The sequence below is a fragment of the Brassica oleracea genome, chromosome C4 (genome assembly GCF_000695525.1).
Source record: "Brassica oleracea var. oleracea cultivar TO1000 chromosome C4, BOL, whole genome shotgun sequence".
Lineage (NCBI taxonomy): Eukaryota > Viridiplantae > Streptophyta > Magnoliopsida > Brassicales > Brassicaceae > Brassica > Brassica oleracea.
Genome location: NC_027751.1, coordinates 48,517,326 through 48,529,777, shown reverse-complemented (window position 1 = coordinate 48,529,777; position 12,452 = coordinate 48,517,326). Strand labels below are relative to the sequence as shown.

The 12,452-nt window shown below is 39.6% G+C and overlaps 4 protein-coding genes, 1 non-coding gene and 1 pseudogene across 6 annotated transcripts; 2 read left to right on the top strand and 4 right to left on the bottom strand.

The window, feature by feature from the left end:
- Nucleotides 1–1,056: 1,056 nt before the first annotated feature.
- On the bottom strand, nucleotides 1,057–3,024 carry LOC106337344 (B3 domain-containing protein At2g35310). The gene is made up of 4 exons (XM_013776443.1): nucleotides 2,916–3,024; nucleotides 2,550–2,785; nucleotides 1,877–2,159; nucleotides 1,057–1,490 (listed from the first exon to the last, which is right to left on the bottom strand). Exons 2-4 carry the CDS (start codon nucleotides 2,646–2,648, stop codon nucleotides 1,471–1,473), a joined length of 402 nt encoding a protein of 133 aa, XP_013631897.1. The 5' UTR covers nucleotides 2,649–2,785; nucleotides 2,916–3,024; the 3' UTR covers nucleotides 1,057–1,470.
- A 107-nt stretch (nucleotides 3,025–3,131) lies between these two features.
- LOC106337343 (thioredoxin O1, mitochondrial) lies at nucleotides 3,132–4,576 on the bottom strand. Of its 2 annotated transcripts, XM_013776442.1 has the most exons (6): nucleotides 4,247–4,576; nucleotides 4,060–4,125; nucleotides 3,939–3,989; nucleotides 3,770–3,849; nucleotides 3,561–3,605; nucleotides 3,132–3,448 (listed from the first exon to the last, which is right to left on the bottom strand). In XM_013776442.1, exons 1-6 carry the CDS (start codon nucleotides 4,488–4,490, stop codon nucleotides 3,350–3,352), a joined length of 585 nt encoding a protein of 194 aa, XP_013631896.1. In that variant the 5' UTR covers nucleotides 4,491–4,576; the 3' UTR covers nucleotides 3,132–3,349. The 2 variants fall into 2 exon arrangements, with proteins under 2 accessions (XP_013631896.1, XP_013631895.1); XM_013776441.1 differs by having other exon boundaries at nucleotides 3,770–3,845; nucleotides 3,939–4,125.
- A 310-nt stretch (nucleotides 4,577–4,886) lies between these two features.
- Nucleotides 4,887–6,015, bottom strand: LOC106336722 (putative phosphatidylinositol N-acetylglucosaminyltransferase subunit C). Its single transcript, XM_013775648.1, has 2 exons — nucleotides 5,923–6,015; nucleotides 4,887–5,827 (listed from the first exon to the last, which is right to left on the bottom strand). Exon 2 carries the CDS (start codon nucleotides 5,818–5,820, stop codon nucleotides 4,951–4,953), a length of 870 nt encoding a protein of 289 aa, XP_013631102.1. The 5' UTR covers nucleotides 5,821–5,827; nucleotides 5,923–6,015; the 3' UTR covers nucleotides 4,887–4,950.
- LOC106339110 lies at nucleotides 5,932–8,081 on the bottom strand (annotated as a pseudogene).
- A 2,189-nt stretch (nucleotides 8,082–10,270) lies between these two features.
- Nucleotides 10,271–12,240, top strand: LOC106337533 (cationic amino acid transporter 5). Its single transcript, XM_013776635.1, has one exon. It carries the CDS (start codon nucleotides 10,460–10,462, stop codon nucleotides 12,170–12,172), a length of 1,713 nt encoding a protein of 570 aa, XP_013632089.1. The 5' UTR covers nucleotides 10,271–10,459; the 3' UTR covers nucleotides 12,173–12,240.
- A 137-nt stretch (nucleotides 12,241–12,377) lies between these two features.
- TRNAT-AGU lies at nucleotides 12,378–12,451 on the top strand. The gene has a single exon. It is a non-coding gene; the product is annotated as a tRNA-Thr (tRNA).
- The last annotated feature ends 1 nt before the right edge of the window (nucleotide 12,452 follows it).

Below are 12,452 nucleotides of genomic sequence, written 5' to 3'. Positions count from 1 at the left end.
GTGGGATCAGTTTTGAGGATGGGATTGAGAACATCCACATTGGTGGTCCTGCTATGATTAGAGCAGCTGCCAAGGTAATACACAATATGAGACTTACTCCTTATGTTCATTTCCAGATTATAATAGTATTTTCTATATGTTGTTGGACAGAACCACAAAGACGTTCTCATTGTTGTTATGTGATCCTCCTTACACTTAGTGTTGTTGTCACATAGTGTGTTCAACTGTTTAGTGATTTGTTATTACTCTGTCTCTAGGTTCTTGCAAGGGAGCTAAGGGAGTTCAGGAGCCCAACAGACGGAGAGACTAGAATGTTTTATGAAATCGTGGTTGCTCCTAAATATACTCCTAAAGGTCCCAAGTCCTCAAAGGGAAGTCCAAAACTTTGAGGATCCTCGAGGCTAAAAAAGGGAAGCTATCGCTCAGACAAGTTGGTGGAGGCTGGTTAGGTCAAGACTCTGACGACATAACTCCGGAAGATATCAGTTTCAGCTCTGTATCAGATAAGACTCCTGACTGAAAGTGAACTCGCGGATGCCAAATTTGCTTGGCTTTGTGTTAAGCATGTCAAGAGCAATGCCATTGTGATAGCGAAGGTTAGACGTTTTTTGGCCAATGACAAAGATTCATTGGTGCTGCTAAAAGTTTTGATTCTTTTTGTTGGGTGTATGTACCACAGCTTGGAAAGATGAGGTGGAAGAGGCGTGTGAGAAGGGAATAGGAGCAATAGAAGAACCTGGAGGGAGTATTAGAGACCAAGACGCTATTGATTGCTGCAACAAGTATGGAGTCAGCTCTATGCTCTTCAACAACGTTAGACATTTCCGACATTGATGATTGATGGATACAGTTTTGCTCTTATTAAAACATTCAAGAGACTCTGAAGATGCATGTAGTTTGTTTCTGGTTGTAGGCAAGAAACCTCACCAAACAAAACACAAGAGTGGGAAAATGATGTAATATTGTTTTGAACGCGTTCGACTTGATGCAATTGATACCGTCTCTAGCCAATATAGATTCATCATTTTTAAGATAAAAAGAGTCTGGGGGGAAACATCGACTTGCAAAATATATATAGAAAAGTTTCATGAGCAGATAGATAGAGAAAAGTGTGGAGGAAACAAACACAAGCAAGAAAGAAAGAAACACAGATTAGCTAAAGTTTATTGTCTCTCCATAGATAATAAGAAGTCAAAGACACTTAAACATAATGATTTCATCAATCAATCAATGACAGTGATCTCCTCCTCTTTGGCCTTGTTGGAGATAGTGAGGACACACTCGTTGGGTTTGATGAGCTGTAAGGTGCACTTGTCACCAATCTCTATAGGGTACTCTCTTGCAAATTTACTCCATCCTCTTGAGAAGGTTGCTTGAGCCTCCCTCACCAAGCACCACACCTCCCACGAACCACAACCGCTACCTTTCGAGTGTATGGTGAACATCGTTTGCTCATTCGGGATATGCTTCTTAAAAAGATTTGGGATTGTCTGAAAAAAAAGAACAGTGAGAGATATTCACATATCACCACCAGAACATCGTTTGCTCATTCGGGATATCCACTGGCAATGCTGTCCACAGATTTCCAATGGCATCTATCAAGGTATTCAATTTGTTCTAAAGAATGTACAATCATTTTATCATTATACTTTTGTTATTTTATCTCCTCCTTCTCATATTTGGTATATGATAATATTTGTGAAAAATAAATATTATTGATTTGACTATTTATATCAAATTCTATTTATGTTCTTCTAAATTTTTTAGTTAAAGTAGTTGAATGATGAAGGGTATATATGTCGATATCGTGTGAGTAATGACAAAACATAGAAAATATCAACTAGCGATTAAATGGGGAAGTAAAGAAAAGCCTTACTAGAAGAAGCCATTATTGGTGGTCTGACAATCTCCTTCTCATCTTTCCCGTAGATGTTCACGTCGAAGCACATCGATCCTTTGTGAGTAAAGGTGACAAACTCGTTTTTGCCCAAGGCGTTGTCTCTCACAAACTGGTTCCACCCAGACTTCTCCATGTAGTAGAATCTTGGGTTCTTGGAGATGTCTACTTCCCAAGAGCTTCCACACTTTGCTATTATCACCATCTTGTTGGCCAAGTCTTCTTTTGGGAGACTTTTCATCAAGTCGAAAGGAAACGTTCTCTGATAGAATGTGAAACAAAATTACATCAAAAATCTGAAGGACAAAGTTTCAACATGTCACCTCAAAATTATCAAATTGCCTCTTATGAATAACAGATCTATTAAACACCAATTAACTTTCTTCTTTTTTTTTGAGAAAAAACACCAATTAACTTTTTAAACACTTTGAAACCTAAAGATTCAACTGTTGAGACCAACATGTGAAACACAAAGAACGTAAGTATTTAAGAGATCCAACAGATTTTATCTTTCAAAGATAAACCAGAAGATTAAACCCTTAACTTGAAACCCATTAAACATTAAAGAAAGAAAGACAAAGATTCCAACCAGCTATCAAGACAATCACAAAGTTTAAAAACATGGTGAGATTTAGAAGTTAGAAAGAGTTACCATGCATTCAGAGGACAAATCTGCACAAGCAAATGTCTTGGAGAAGCTCAAATTCTTTCGGTCTTCTTTAACTCTATCAAACCAACTGTTCATATCCATCTCTCTGTCTCTCCTCTTCTACAACTTATTCTTCTTTATCCCAGTGAAAAGCACTCTTCAGTTTCTACTCCCTCCTCTATCTCTCTCTCTACTTTTCAAAGTGTTTCGCCTTCACCATTAACTTCGAAAAGGGCTCCCTAAAAGTGTAAGAAAAGCGTTCATGTACTGTCAAGTCAAAGTGATTTTTTTTGTTGATAGAAAAATAAGTAAGAGCTGCTAAAATTTGAGTTCTCAGACACGCAAAAGCAGAGTTGCTAATTTTAGTACCTGAGAATCCCTGATGCGTTCAAAAGGACCACTTCAAACTTTGCATTTCTTTGTGTTTTGTTTGTTTAATTGTATTACGACCCATTTGTTGTTGGTCTAACCCTCTCTTTGACTCAGCAGTTCCAGCTCATTTAGAATTTAACTTTCATAAATCCTCTTAGTATTTCATATTAATTACATAACTGGAAAAAAAATAGTATAATTTTTCAGAAGAGATTCTCATTTCAATTCCCTTGTTAAATCATATGATTTCAATCTACTCATGTTTGGAGAAGACACGGGGCTCTCAACAAAACAATATCCCCCAACAAGCGAGTCACTGGGAAACAAATACTTGCCCCTGATTTTATTGGACAGGACAGGGATAGTCTTAAACTACACTCTTGCACATTGCACGTTCCAAGTCGCAGCTATTTCAACATTGGTATATTAATTCACTTGTAGAGCTGTTCCATGAGATTCTTCAGCTTCGCAACATCTGCCCCCACAATCTCACCCTTTTTCGAGCCTTCTTTAAAGAACTGCAGTGTTGGCTGCACCATAAAATGTTCAGAAGACAAATCAAAATTGCTTGTATAATATATATACGTGTTTCCTGCTAAATGGTAGGTTTATTTTTGGAAAGAAAGGTTAAATGAAGCTCACCACAGCCGTGATACTCAGGTTGCTCAGAGTGTTTGAAAGTCCACCCTACAAAGAGAAGATTGTGCAAATGAAGCTCAAATCATTTACTCGCTAACTCCAATCGCAAACAGAGTGGGTGGGTGTATATATAACAATGACGAACACATTGTCACACACTCATGTTTTATGAATAATTTCACTGAAACCCAATTAAAAATAGACATACATACCTCATCAATGTCGATCTTATAGGTTGTTACATCAGGATACTGTTTACTAAGCTCCTCTATCACAGGAGCAATAAACCTGCCTGACGTCAACCATGAAACACCAACTGATAAACCCACTCGCAATGAAAACATCTAATACTACATAACCAAGAAAACAACAACAACATACATGGTCCACACCAGACGGCAGTGAAGTAGAAGATCGACGGGGAAGATCCACCTGAGATAACATTTAAGAGGACAACATGAGCAGCAAAGTTGCACATGATATGAAACGTAAGCAATCTTACCTTCAGCTTTGCTCATAGCATTGATGAACTCTTCCTCTGACTTCACTATAACCACACCATTTCCACCTATAAATCGAATTTTTTCAAAGTACGTAAGCGGCCGCTAGAAACAACGCCTAATCATATAATCGATGCGAATGTCAAGTAAAACATAGACATGAACCACGAGAACGAGTTGAGCGAATACCTCCAGCTGATGAACAGAGGCTTCTCGTGCTGGGAAAACAAGTGGTCGAGAAGTTAGACGCGATGGACGAGGAGACGAAGGCGGAGGCAGGTAACGACGAGTTTCTAGGGATCTGCGACGGCGTCGAGCTTGGGGGCACGATAAGCGATCGGGCGGAACCGGACAGCGCGGAGGGTCGCGACGACCGGAGTGTGGAGAAACGGCGCTGGAAGACCTGACGGACGATCGAGAAGCTTCCCTTCATCTCCTTCTCCGGTGAAATTTGATGATGATTTAGGGTTTTTTCGAAATCTGATTGTAAAGGTTTTGTGAATTTGATGGATTTGTCAAAATGACCCACGTAAAAGTATCAGCCCCAAATAAAGGATTATTATTTTACTTTATACGAAAACGACGTCGTTTGACCGACATGACAATTTTTGGAAAAAAAAAAGGGAAACTATTGTCAGTAGTGGGATGTGAGAACCCACGCCCTCTTTCGAAGACCAGAACTTGAGTCTGGCGCCTTAGACCACTCGGCCATCCTGACACTTTTCATTAATGTAGTTCTATGTTAAATTTAATATTAAATCTGTTTTCTTTTGTAAGCAAATGCAAAGCGTATACAACTCAACACGATAATTGATAAATCTATCAAGTATTGAATCAAACCAGAGTAAAAACTCCTTTAATAAAAAGATCACTCAGACCAACTACAAAGAAAATCAATCTGTAATGTAAAAACAAAGCTTAGCTTCATCCCAAGGACCATTGATCTCAAACTTATACTCTTGCATCCTTATCAGCCAATAAGGACACACAACATTAACAACAACCACAATAACAAGAAACAGAACAAAGAAGAGTATGTGCAGCGCATAAACAGAGTCCAGCGTCAAACCAATCAGACCAAACGAGAACAAAAGATGCAACCCAAACGAGAATTTCTTGATGCAGTAAGTGACGAGAGGAGCAAACAGGAAGACTTGGCGCCTCGAAGGAAGACGTGAAGCAACAAAGACTGACGCTACAACCGAAGCATTGACTGATATACAGCTCGTTAAACTCGGACTCTTCAACGCTCCTGGTGCTCTAATGGTGGAACCAGAGTAATCATGCAAGAAGAGATGGAGCGAGAGGAGAGAGACGGTCACCGCCCATATAGAATCAGAGCTGATAGATCTCGTGAGCGTCTGGTAAACCGGAGCTAACACATAGAGTCCCGTGGTGAAGAAAGAGACGTTGGCTATGTAACGCAAGAGGAGCATTTTTTCTTCGGTTAGGAGGAGAACCAAGAACCCTAATGCTAAGAGTGAGAGATCAAGAAGTAAGAGCGAGTTCTCGTCACGAGATGATTCAAGAGTGTGTACCCAAACAAGGACGACGAGTGCAACGATGCAGAGGTATTGAGAGATTGAAACAGAGCCTTTCATCACCTTGAGCAAATCACGTCTCACGACGTTGGCGTTCATCACCATTTCTTCGAGGAACGTTTCGTCCGTGTAGTTGTCGTTGTATCCGATCTGCATCCCTCCGTATGCTACTTTCCGCCATTTAGGTCTCGGAGTTGAGTCTCCGGCTAGATTCTTATCCATCAGGAGGCTGCAGATTTCTCAGAAAGTAAGGATCTTTAAAACGCTCCGATCAAATCTAGAGTGAGCTATGCGAAAGCAGAGGATGATAGAAGAAACAATTACTTGTGATGCTTTGCTTTTGTAATAAAAGAGAGTATATGGGCTTTATTGGTAATATTTGATAACAGTTGGGGGTTTGTCAAAACTTAATCTCTCTTCTTGTTCTGTCTTTGCAGCTAACACATCTGCAATGGATGAGACAACATCTCAATAAAAGTAACATGATTGTTGATAAAAGCAGAGTATCTCTCAAACGTAAATGGTCAATCAAAATATGAAGCTGTCAAATGGAACTATTATTACCAGTTCAGCCAGTCTTCTTCATCATCATCATCATCTTCATCTTCCTCCTCAGATGCTTCCTTGAGCCATTGTATGAACGACTCACATTGCTGCAAATAAACTTTGTCAGCTTCATCAGCGCCTGCTTTCTCTTCCGCCCATCTCAAGATCGCATCTTCTTGCACCACATCTTTCTCATACAGAACATGCAGAATCTGAGCAAACAAAGGCCCTAACTCCCTCGCAGTTTCCTGACACATCTCTTCAAATTTCATTATCACTTCTATCTGTTCATCAGTTTGCTTCACATAAAACCCAAGAAGCCCTTTCCATTTCGCAATAATACTCGCGGCGTTTTTATACAGCTCACTAGCAGAGCTATGTGGAGAATCAACTGCCAGTTTCATCATAGAGTAGAATATCGCTCCAGCGCAATCCGCAGATTCCATGTTGTATGACAAACGGAGTGAGTTAATCTCCAAAATCCCAAGTTCCACTTTGATACCCTCCTCAACGGCTCTTAAGAAAGTACCTTCAACTTCTCTCTCAAAGTAACCATACTCATCACCGGGATCATTCACATCAGTGTTAATACTATCAGCATCAGATTTCAACTCTCCAGAAGTCGGGACAACACTTTCATCCTCTAAGTCATCATCATCATCCATGGCCTGAGTGATCTCATCAAGTTTATCCTTAGGGATTGGTGCAACGGAATGCTTCCACTCCTCATCATGATCCCCTTCACATACCTCCCATATGTAACCTGCTTCATCAGGACCAAGCCACGATGATTTGGACTCAGTTTCCAAATGATTCGCAGTCCCGCTGCTACTGTCAGCATATTCCAGCTCTTCGTCGCTGTCTTCCGTAGCCGGCTCTCTCAACCACAACGTTAAACGACAGAACAGCACCAGGCTGCACAACAGCCCCTGCTCTGATCTTTACCCCATCACAGACAATAGCGTTCCCTATCTCACACCCATCTTCAATAGTAACATCATTCCATATATAAACACCCTTCTATCACCACATTAGATCCAATACAACATCAGATGATCTTTGTCCCGTATCCAATCACAGTAGACGATCCACCATCAGCAGAACGTGACTGAACCACATCACAAGCCTTGTATACCCCTTGTCTCGCGACCTTTAAAGCTCGATTCCCGCTGAAACTAATATCTGGCACATAAGGGTAAGTCCACCTCTGGATTATATCCTTGCTAACAGTATCATAGCTCCTAAAATTATCAACCCTAGCAGCGTAACTCTAGCCAATCTCATGAGTGAAGATCTTATACCCCATGATATCATCAACAAGCACGCCTTTAACAAAATGCAGCCGCAAATGCTGGTAATCAAAGTTATCCTCAAAGAGACTAAGCACCTCGGGAGAACACACATCAATGTAACAATCCTGCATATCACTGCACACTAAAACAGACAACGTCTTATCTAAGCAGACGCAATCTCCTGTATGATGATCGTCGTAGTGAAGAAGCTGTTTCGTTAACGGATCAACAGCTACGAAGAGCTGATCAGTTCCTAGACTTCTTGATAACCATCGTCATGATCAGCTAACGGCATGTTGCTCACGGTGTCTCCGCTGACGAGGACGAAGTCGCCTTGGATCTGAGACGTCTCCGTCTGCTGCTCGTAGATGAAGCGGAGAGCGTCTCCGGCGCTGAGTTCGGGTGCGACCGTGCGAGTGCTGCCACTCGGAGCTCGCGAGGTAATCGATCACTTGCGTCGAGTGAGCGCAGCAGAAGATGAATAATCGATAATCGGGGTGTTGACTTCGTGGTGAAGCTGTCGGCGAGGAGGATGGCTTGTAAACGCTGGCGGCTGTGTTCCACGGAGTCGTCGGTAACCTTAGCGCCGGATTTCTTCTGATCAGTTCGACTGAACACCGACGAGATCTCATTGGCGAATTTGAGAGATCATGAATAAATTGCTCTTTTAAGAAATTTGAAGGGGCTGTTTGCAAATAAATTACTAAATTAACTAGCCTCGGACATTCGGGTAACATTCTGGGTATTTCAAAATTTTGTACCGTATCGACTAAATGATTTTTTTTTGTTCTAGTCTGGCTCGGATTAGAAACCAGATTTTTTATATTCAAAACATATGCGAAAATATTTGAGAGTAATAACAAATATTAAAAATGTCTCAAAACTGAATATAGCTTGATTATCCAAAAGTGACGAATTTATCTGAATTTATAAATATAAATTTGAGTATTTGAATTATTTTAAACAGTGTAGTCTCAAAATTTTATGAGACTTAAAATCTTGTAAAATAATGTATCCTTATAACTGACTTAACCATTTAAAGCTGTTCACAATTTCAAAAATATCACCCATGTTTTTATGTATAATATGTGGCATAAAACTAATGTTTCGCAGAAAAAAAAAGCTAATGTTTCGCAAACTTTAAAAGAAATATGGATCTGGTTCTAAATTTTAATATAACTAATAATATTTCTCAAAAAAAATATATCTATAACTAATATTTTTTGAAATATAATTATATTTTGGATATTCGTAATTTTTAGTTTAGTTCAGGTTTGGATGTGATTTTCGAATATAGAAAATCAGGTATCTGTAGATATTTATGTCAGATTTAATTCAATTCAGTATTTTTAAATTTGGATCGGATCCGATTTTAAACTTCGGATTTAGGTATTTCAGCGATGGAGAAATTTTTGGGTTCACCTCCTAGAGTGAACCTATAGATTCACCTCGTAGGGTGAACCTATACATTCACCTCGTAGGATGAACCTATACATTCACCTCCTAGGGTGAACCTCTAGATTCACCAACCAATAATGTTTGAGTATTTGATATTTGATATCTTTTAAAAAAAAAAACAAAATTGAATTTCCAAATAAGATTATATTTTTAAAATAAAACAATAAAAATGCATAAAAATGGTTACAAAAAATAAATAAATAAATATTGTTAAACCGTTAGCAAAATACTAAATTCTATACCCTAAATCCTAAACTCCAAACCCTAAATTATAAACTTTAAATCTTGGATAAACCGTAAACCATTGGAAAATTTTAAACCTTAAATCATACATTAAAAACTAAACCCTAATTACTAAACCCTAAACCCTAATCACTAAACCCTAAACCCTTGGATAAACTTTGAACCTTTGGATAAGTCATAGACTCTAAATCAAAAATATTTAAAATTAAACCCTAGAGTTTATGATTTATCCAAGGGTTCAGAGTTTACCCAAGGGTTTAAGGTTTATTGATTAGGATTTAGGGTTTAGTGTTATTAAAATTTAGTTTTTAATGTATGATTTAGGTTTAAGATTTTCCAACTGTTTAGAGTTTATCCAAAGTATAAGGTTTAACGTTTAGGGTTTAGTATTTAGAGTATATGGTTTAGTATTTTGCTTAAGACTTAACAATATTAATTAATTTATTTTTTGTAACTATTTTTATGTATTTTTATTATTTGATTTTAAAAATATAATCCAATTTGGATATTCAATTTTATTTCCTTTTTTTTAAGATATCAAATATCAAATATTCAAACAATATTAGATGGTGGTTCAGCTAGGGGGTAAATCCAAGAATTTCTCTTAGCAATGCATCAACGTTAGAAAAAGATTACAACTGCCGGAAATAGAAAATGAATGTTTGTATAGATGACGGTCAGCAAGTCTAACCTCTGTTCAGGAACGCGCTAGGCGCTAGTCGGGCGGTCGGGTTGGATCTAGCGTCTAAAGAGAAAATCGGGGATTAATTATAAATTATGCGGGACGGAATTTTTAGATAGTTTACTATGTTATAAAACATGTTAATCTTTAATTGTGTATAACATTAATACATTTTCATGTGTAAGATTGTATAAAACACACAAATAGAATATATAAACTTAATATAGTGTAATTTTCTGTAGATCAAATAAACAAATAAAAATATTATTAAAAAAAAAATAATAATAAAAAAATAAAAAAAATAGATTAGGCGGCTAGGCGGTCATTTAGGCGGTCTAGGCGGAAAAAATCGGATATCCGATTTTTTAAACCGATTTGGCATAAATCGGAGCGGAAAAATGACGCGTAACGGCTAGGGGTCCAATTTTTAGAACATGGAGTCTAACGAGTAGGGGGGGAGACTCCATAATTGAATCCACAAGTTGAGGACAGTATCGACTATTGAGAAACGGACAAAAGAGGTTGCATCAGTACAAAGAACTGTCGGAGACGTCTTCGACTAGTCAAAAATGGAACAGAGTTGGTTGCATTTGTCTTAGCTCTCCTCTCTTGACAAAGCTTTGAAGCATAGAGAGAGATAATGGAGGGTGAGGAGAGAGGTTACTGGAGATGGAGCAAAAGAGATTTCTTTCCCGAAGAATCTTTCCAGAGCTTTGGTAGTTACAGAGCCGCTCTGTCTCAGACATGTTCACGGTTCAAGAACCGCTTGGTTAGTAGGTCTGACGATGAGACCGAGCGTGTCGAGCTCAGGAAACAGAGCGAGAACGAGATGAAACGGTGCCTCACGTGGTGGGATCTAGTCTGGTTCGGATTCGGGTCAGTGATCGGAGCTGGAATCTTTGTCTTGACAGGCCAAGAAGCTCGTGAACAAGCAGGACCAGCTATAGTACTGTCCTATGTTGTTTCAGGTTTCTCCGCTATGCTCTCTGTCTTCTGCTACACGGAGTTCTCCGTGGAAGTCCCCGTGGCTGGCGGCTCGTTCGCCTATTTAAGGATCGAGCTAGGCGATTTCGCGGCCTTTATCACTGCTGGAAACATACTTCTTGAGGGTGTAGTTGGAACCGCAGCTGTTGGTAGAGCATGGACTTCATATTTCGCCACTCTTCTGAACCGAAACCCGGACGATCTTCGGGTCAAAACCGACACCCTTAGCCCCGGTTTTAACCTCCTAGACCCGATAGCTGTCGTGGTTATAGCCGCTTCAGCTACAATCGCGTCGATAAGCACCAGAAAGACTTCACTACTCAACTGGATAGCTTCAGCTGTCAACACTATTGTAATACTTTTCGTCATAATAGCTGGTTTCATCAACGCCGACGCCTCGAATCTGACTCCATTCTTGCCCTATGGACCCGAGGGAGTGTTCCGCGCAGCCGCTGTCGTGTACTTTGCGTACACAGGGTTTGATAGCATAGCAACAATGGCTGAAGAGACAAAGAATCCATCGAAAGACATACCGATTGGTTTACTCGGTTCGATGTCGATAATCACGGTTATATACTGTCTGATGGCATTAGCCTTGAGCATGATGCAGAAGTACACAGATATAGATCCAAACGCAGCTTACTCGGTAGCGTTTCAGAGCGTTGGAATGAAGTGGGGAAAGTACTTAGTAGCTCTCGGTGCTCTCAAGGGGATGACCACAGTTCTACTAGTAGGAGCATTGGGACAAGCGAGATACGTTACTCACATCGCTCGGACACACATGATCCCTCCTCTATTTGCTCTCGTCCATCCCAAAACCGGAACACCTATAAACGCTAACCTCCTTGTAACAATCCCAAGTGCTCTCATTGCTTTGTTTTCAGGTTTAGATGTTTTGGCGAGCCTCTTATCGATAAGCACTCTCTTCATCTTCACGATGATACCTCTCGCCTTACTCGTGAGGCGGTACTACGTGAGAGACGTTACTCCAAGAGCTGATCTTCTTAAGCTTATCATCTGCATCTTGATCGTTGTGATTTCTTCAATGTGTACTTCAGCTTATTGGGGAATGAATCTCAAGGGGTCATGGATAGGATACACAATAACAGTTCCTTTCTGGTTCATGGGAACTTTGGGGATCGTGTTCTTTGTTCCTCAGCAAAGAAGTCCTAAAGTGTGGGGCGTACCGTTGGTTCCTTGGATCCCATGCTTATCAATCGCAACAAATATATTTCTCATGGGGTCTTTGGAAGCTCAGGCTTTTGTAAGGTTTGGGGTTTGCACTTTAGTTATGTTGTTGTACTACTTTTTGTTTGGTCTTCATGCAACTTTCGATATGGCTCATCAGCAAATCGTGCCACGGTCGTAGAAGCTATGAAAATTAGTGAAGAAAAATGTTATAGTCTCTAATAAAACCACTCTAATATTATTCTGCTTTCTAGCTTTCTCCATGGATACCCATAAAGATGAGGACTTTTGATTAGAACAGACATGAAACAGAACAGTAGCTTCGTTGGTTGGAGGACTTTAGTAAAACAGAAAGTAATAAACTGTAGTGACAACCTCGTTCAAAAGCTTTCATAGCTCAGTTGGTTAGAGCACCCGTTTAGTAAGCGGGAGGTCTTGAGTTCAACTCTCAATGAAAGCAT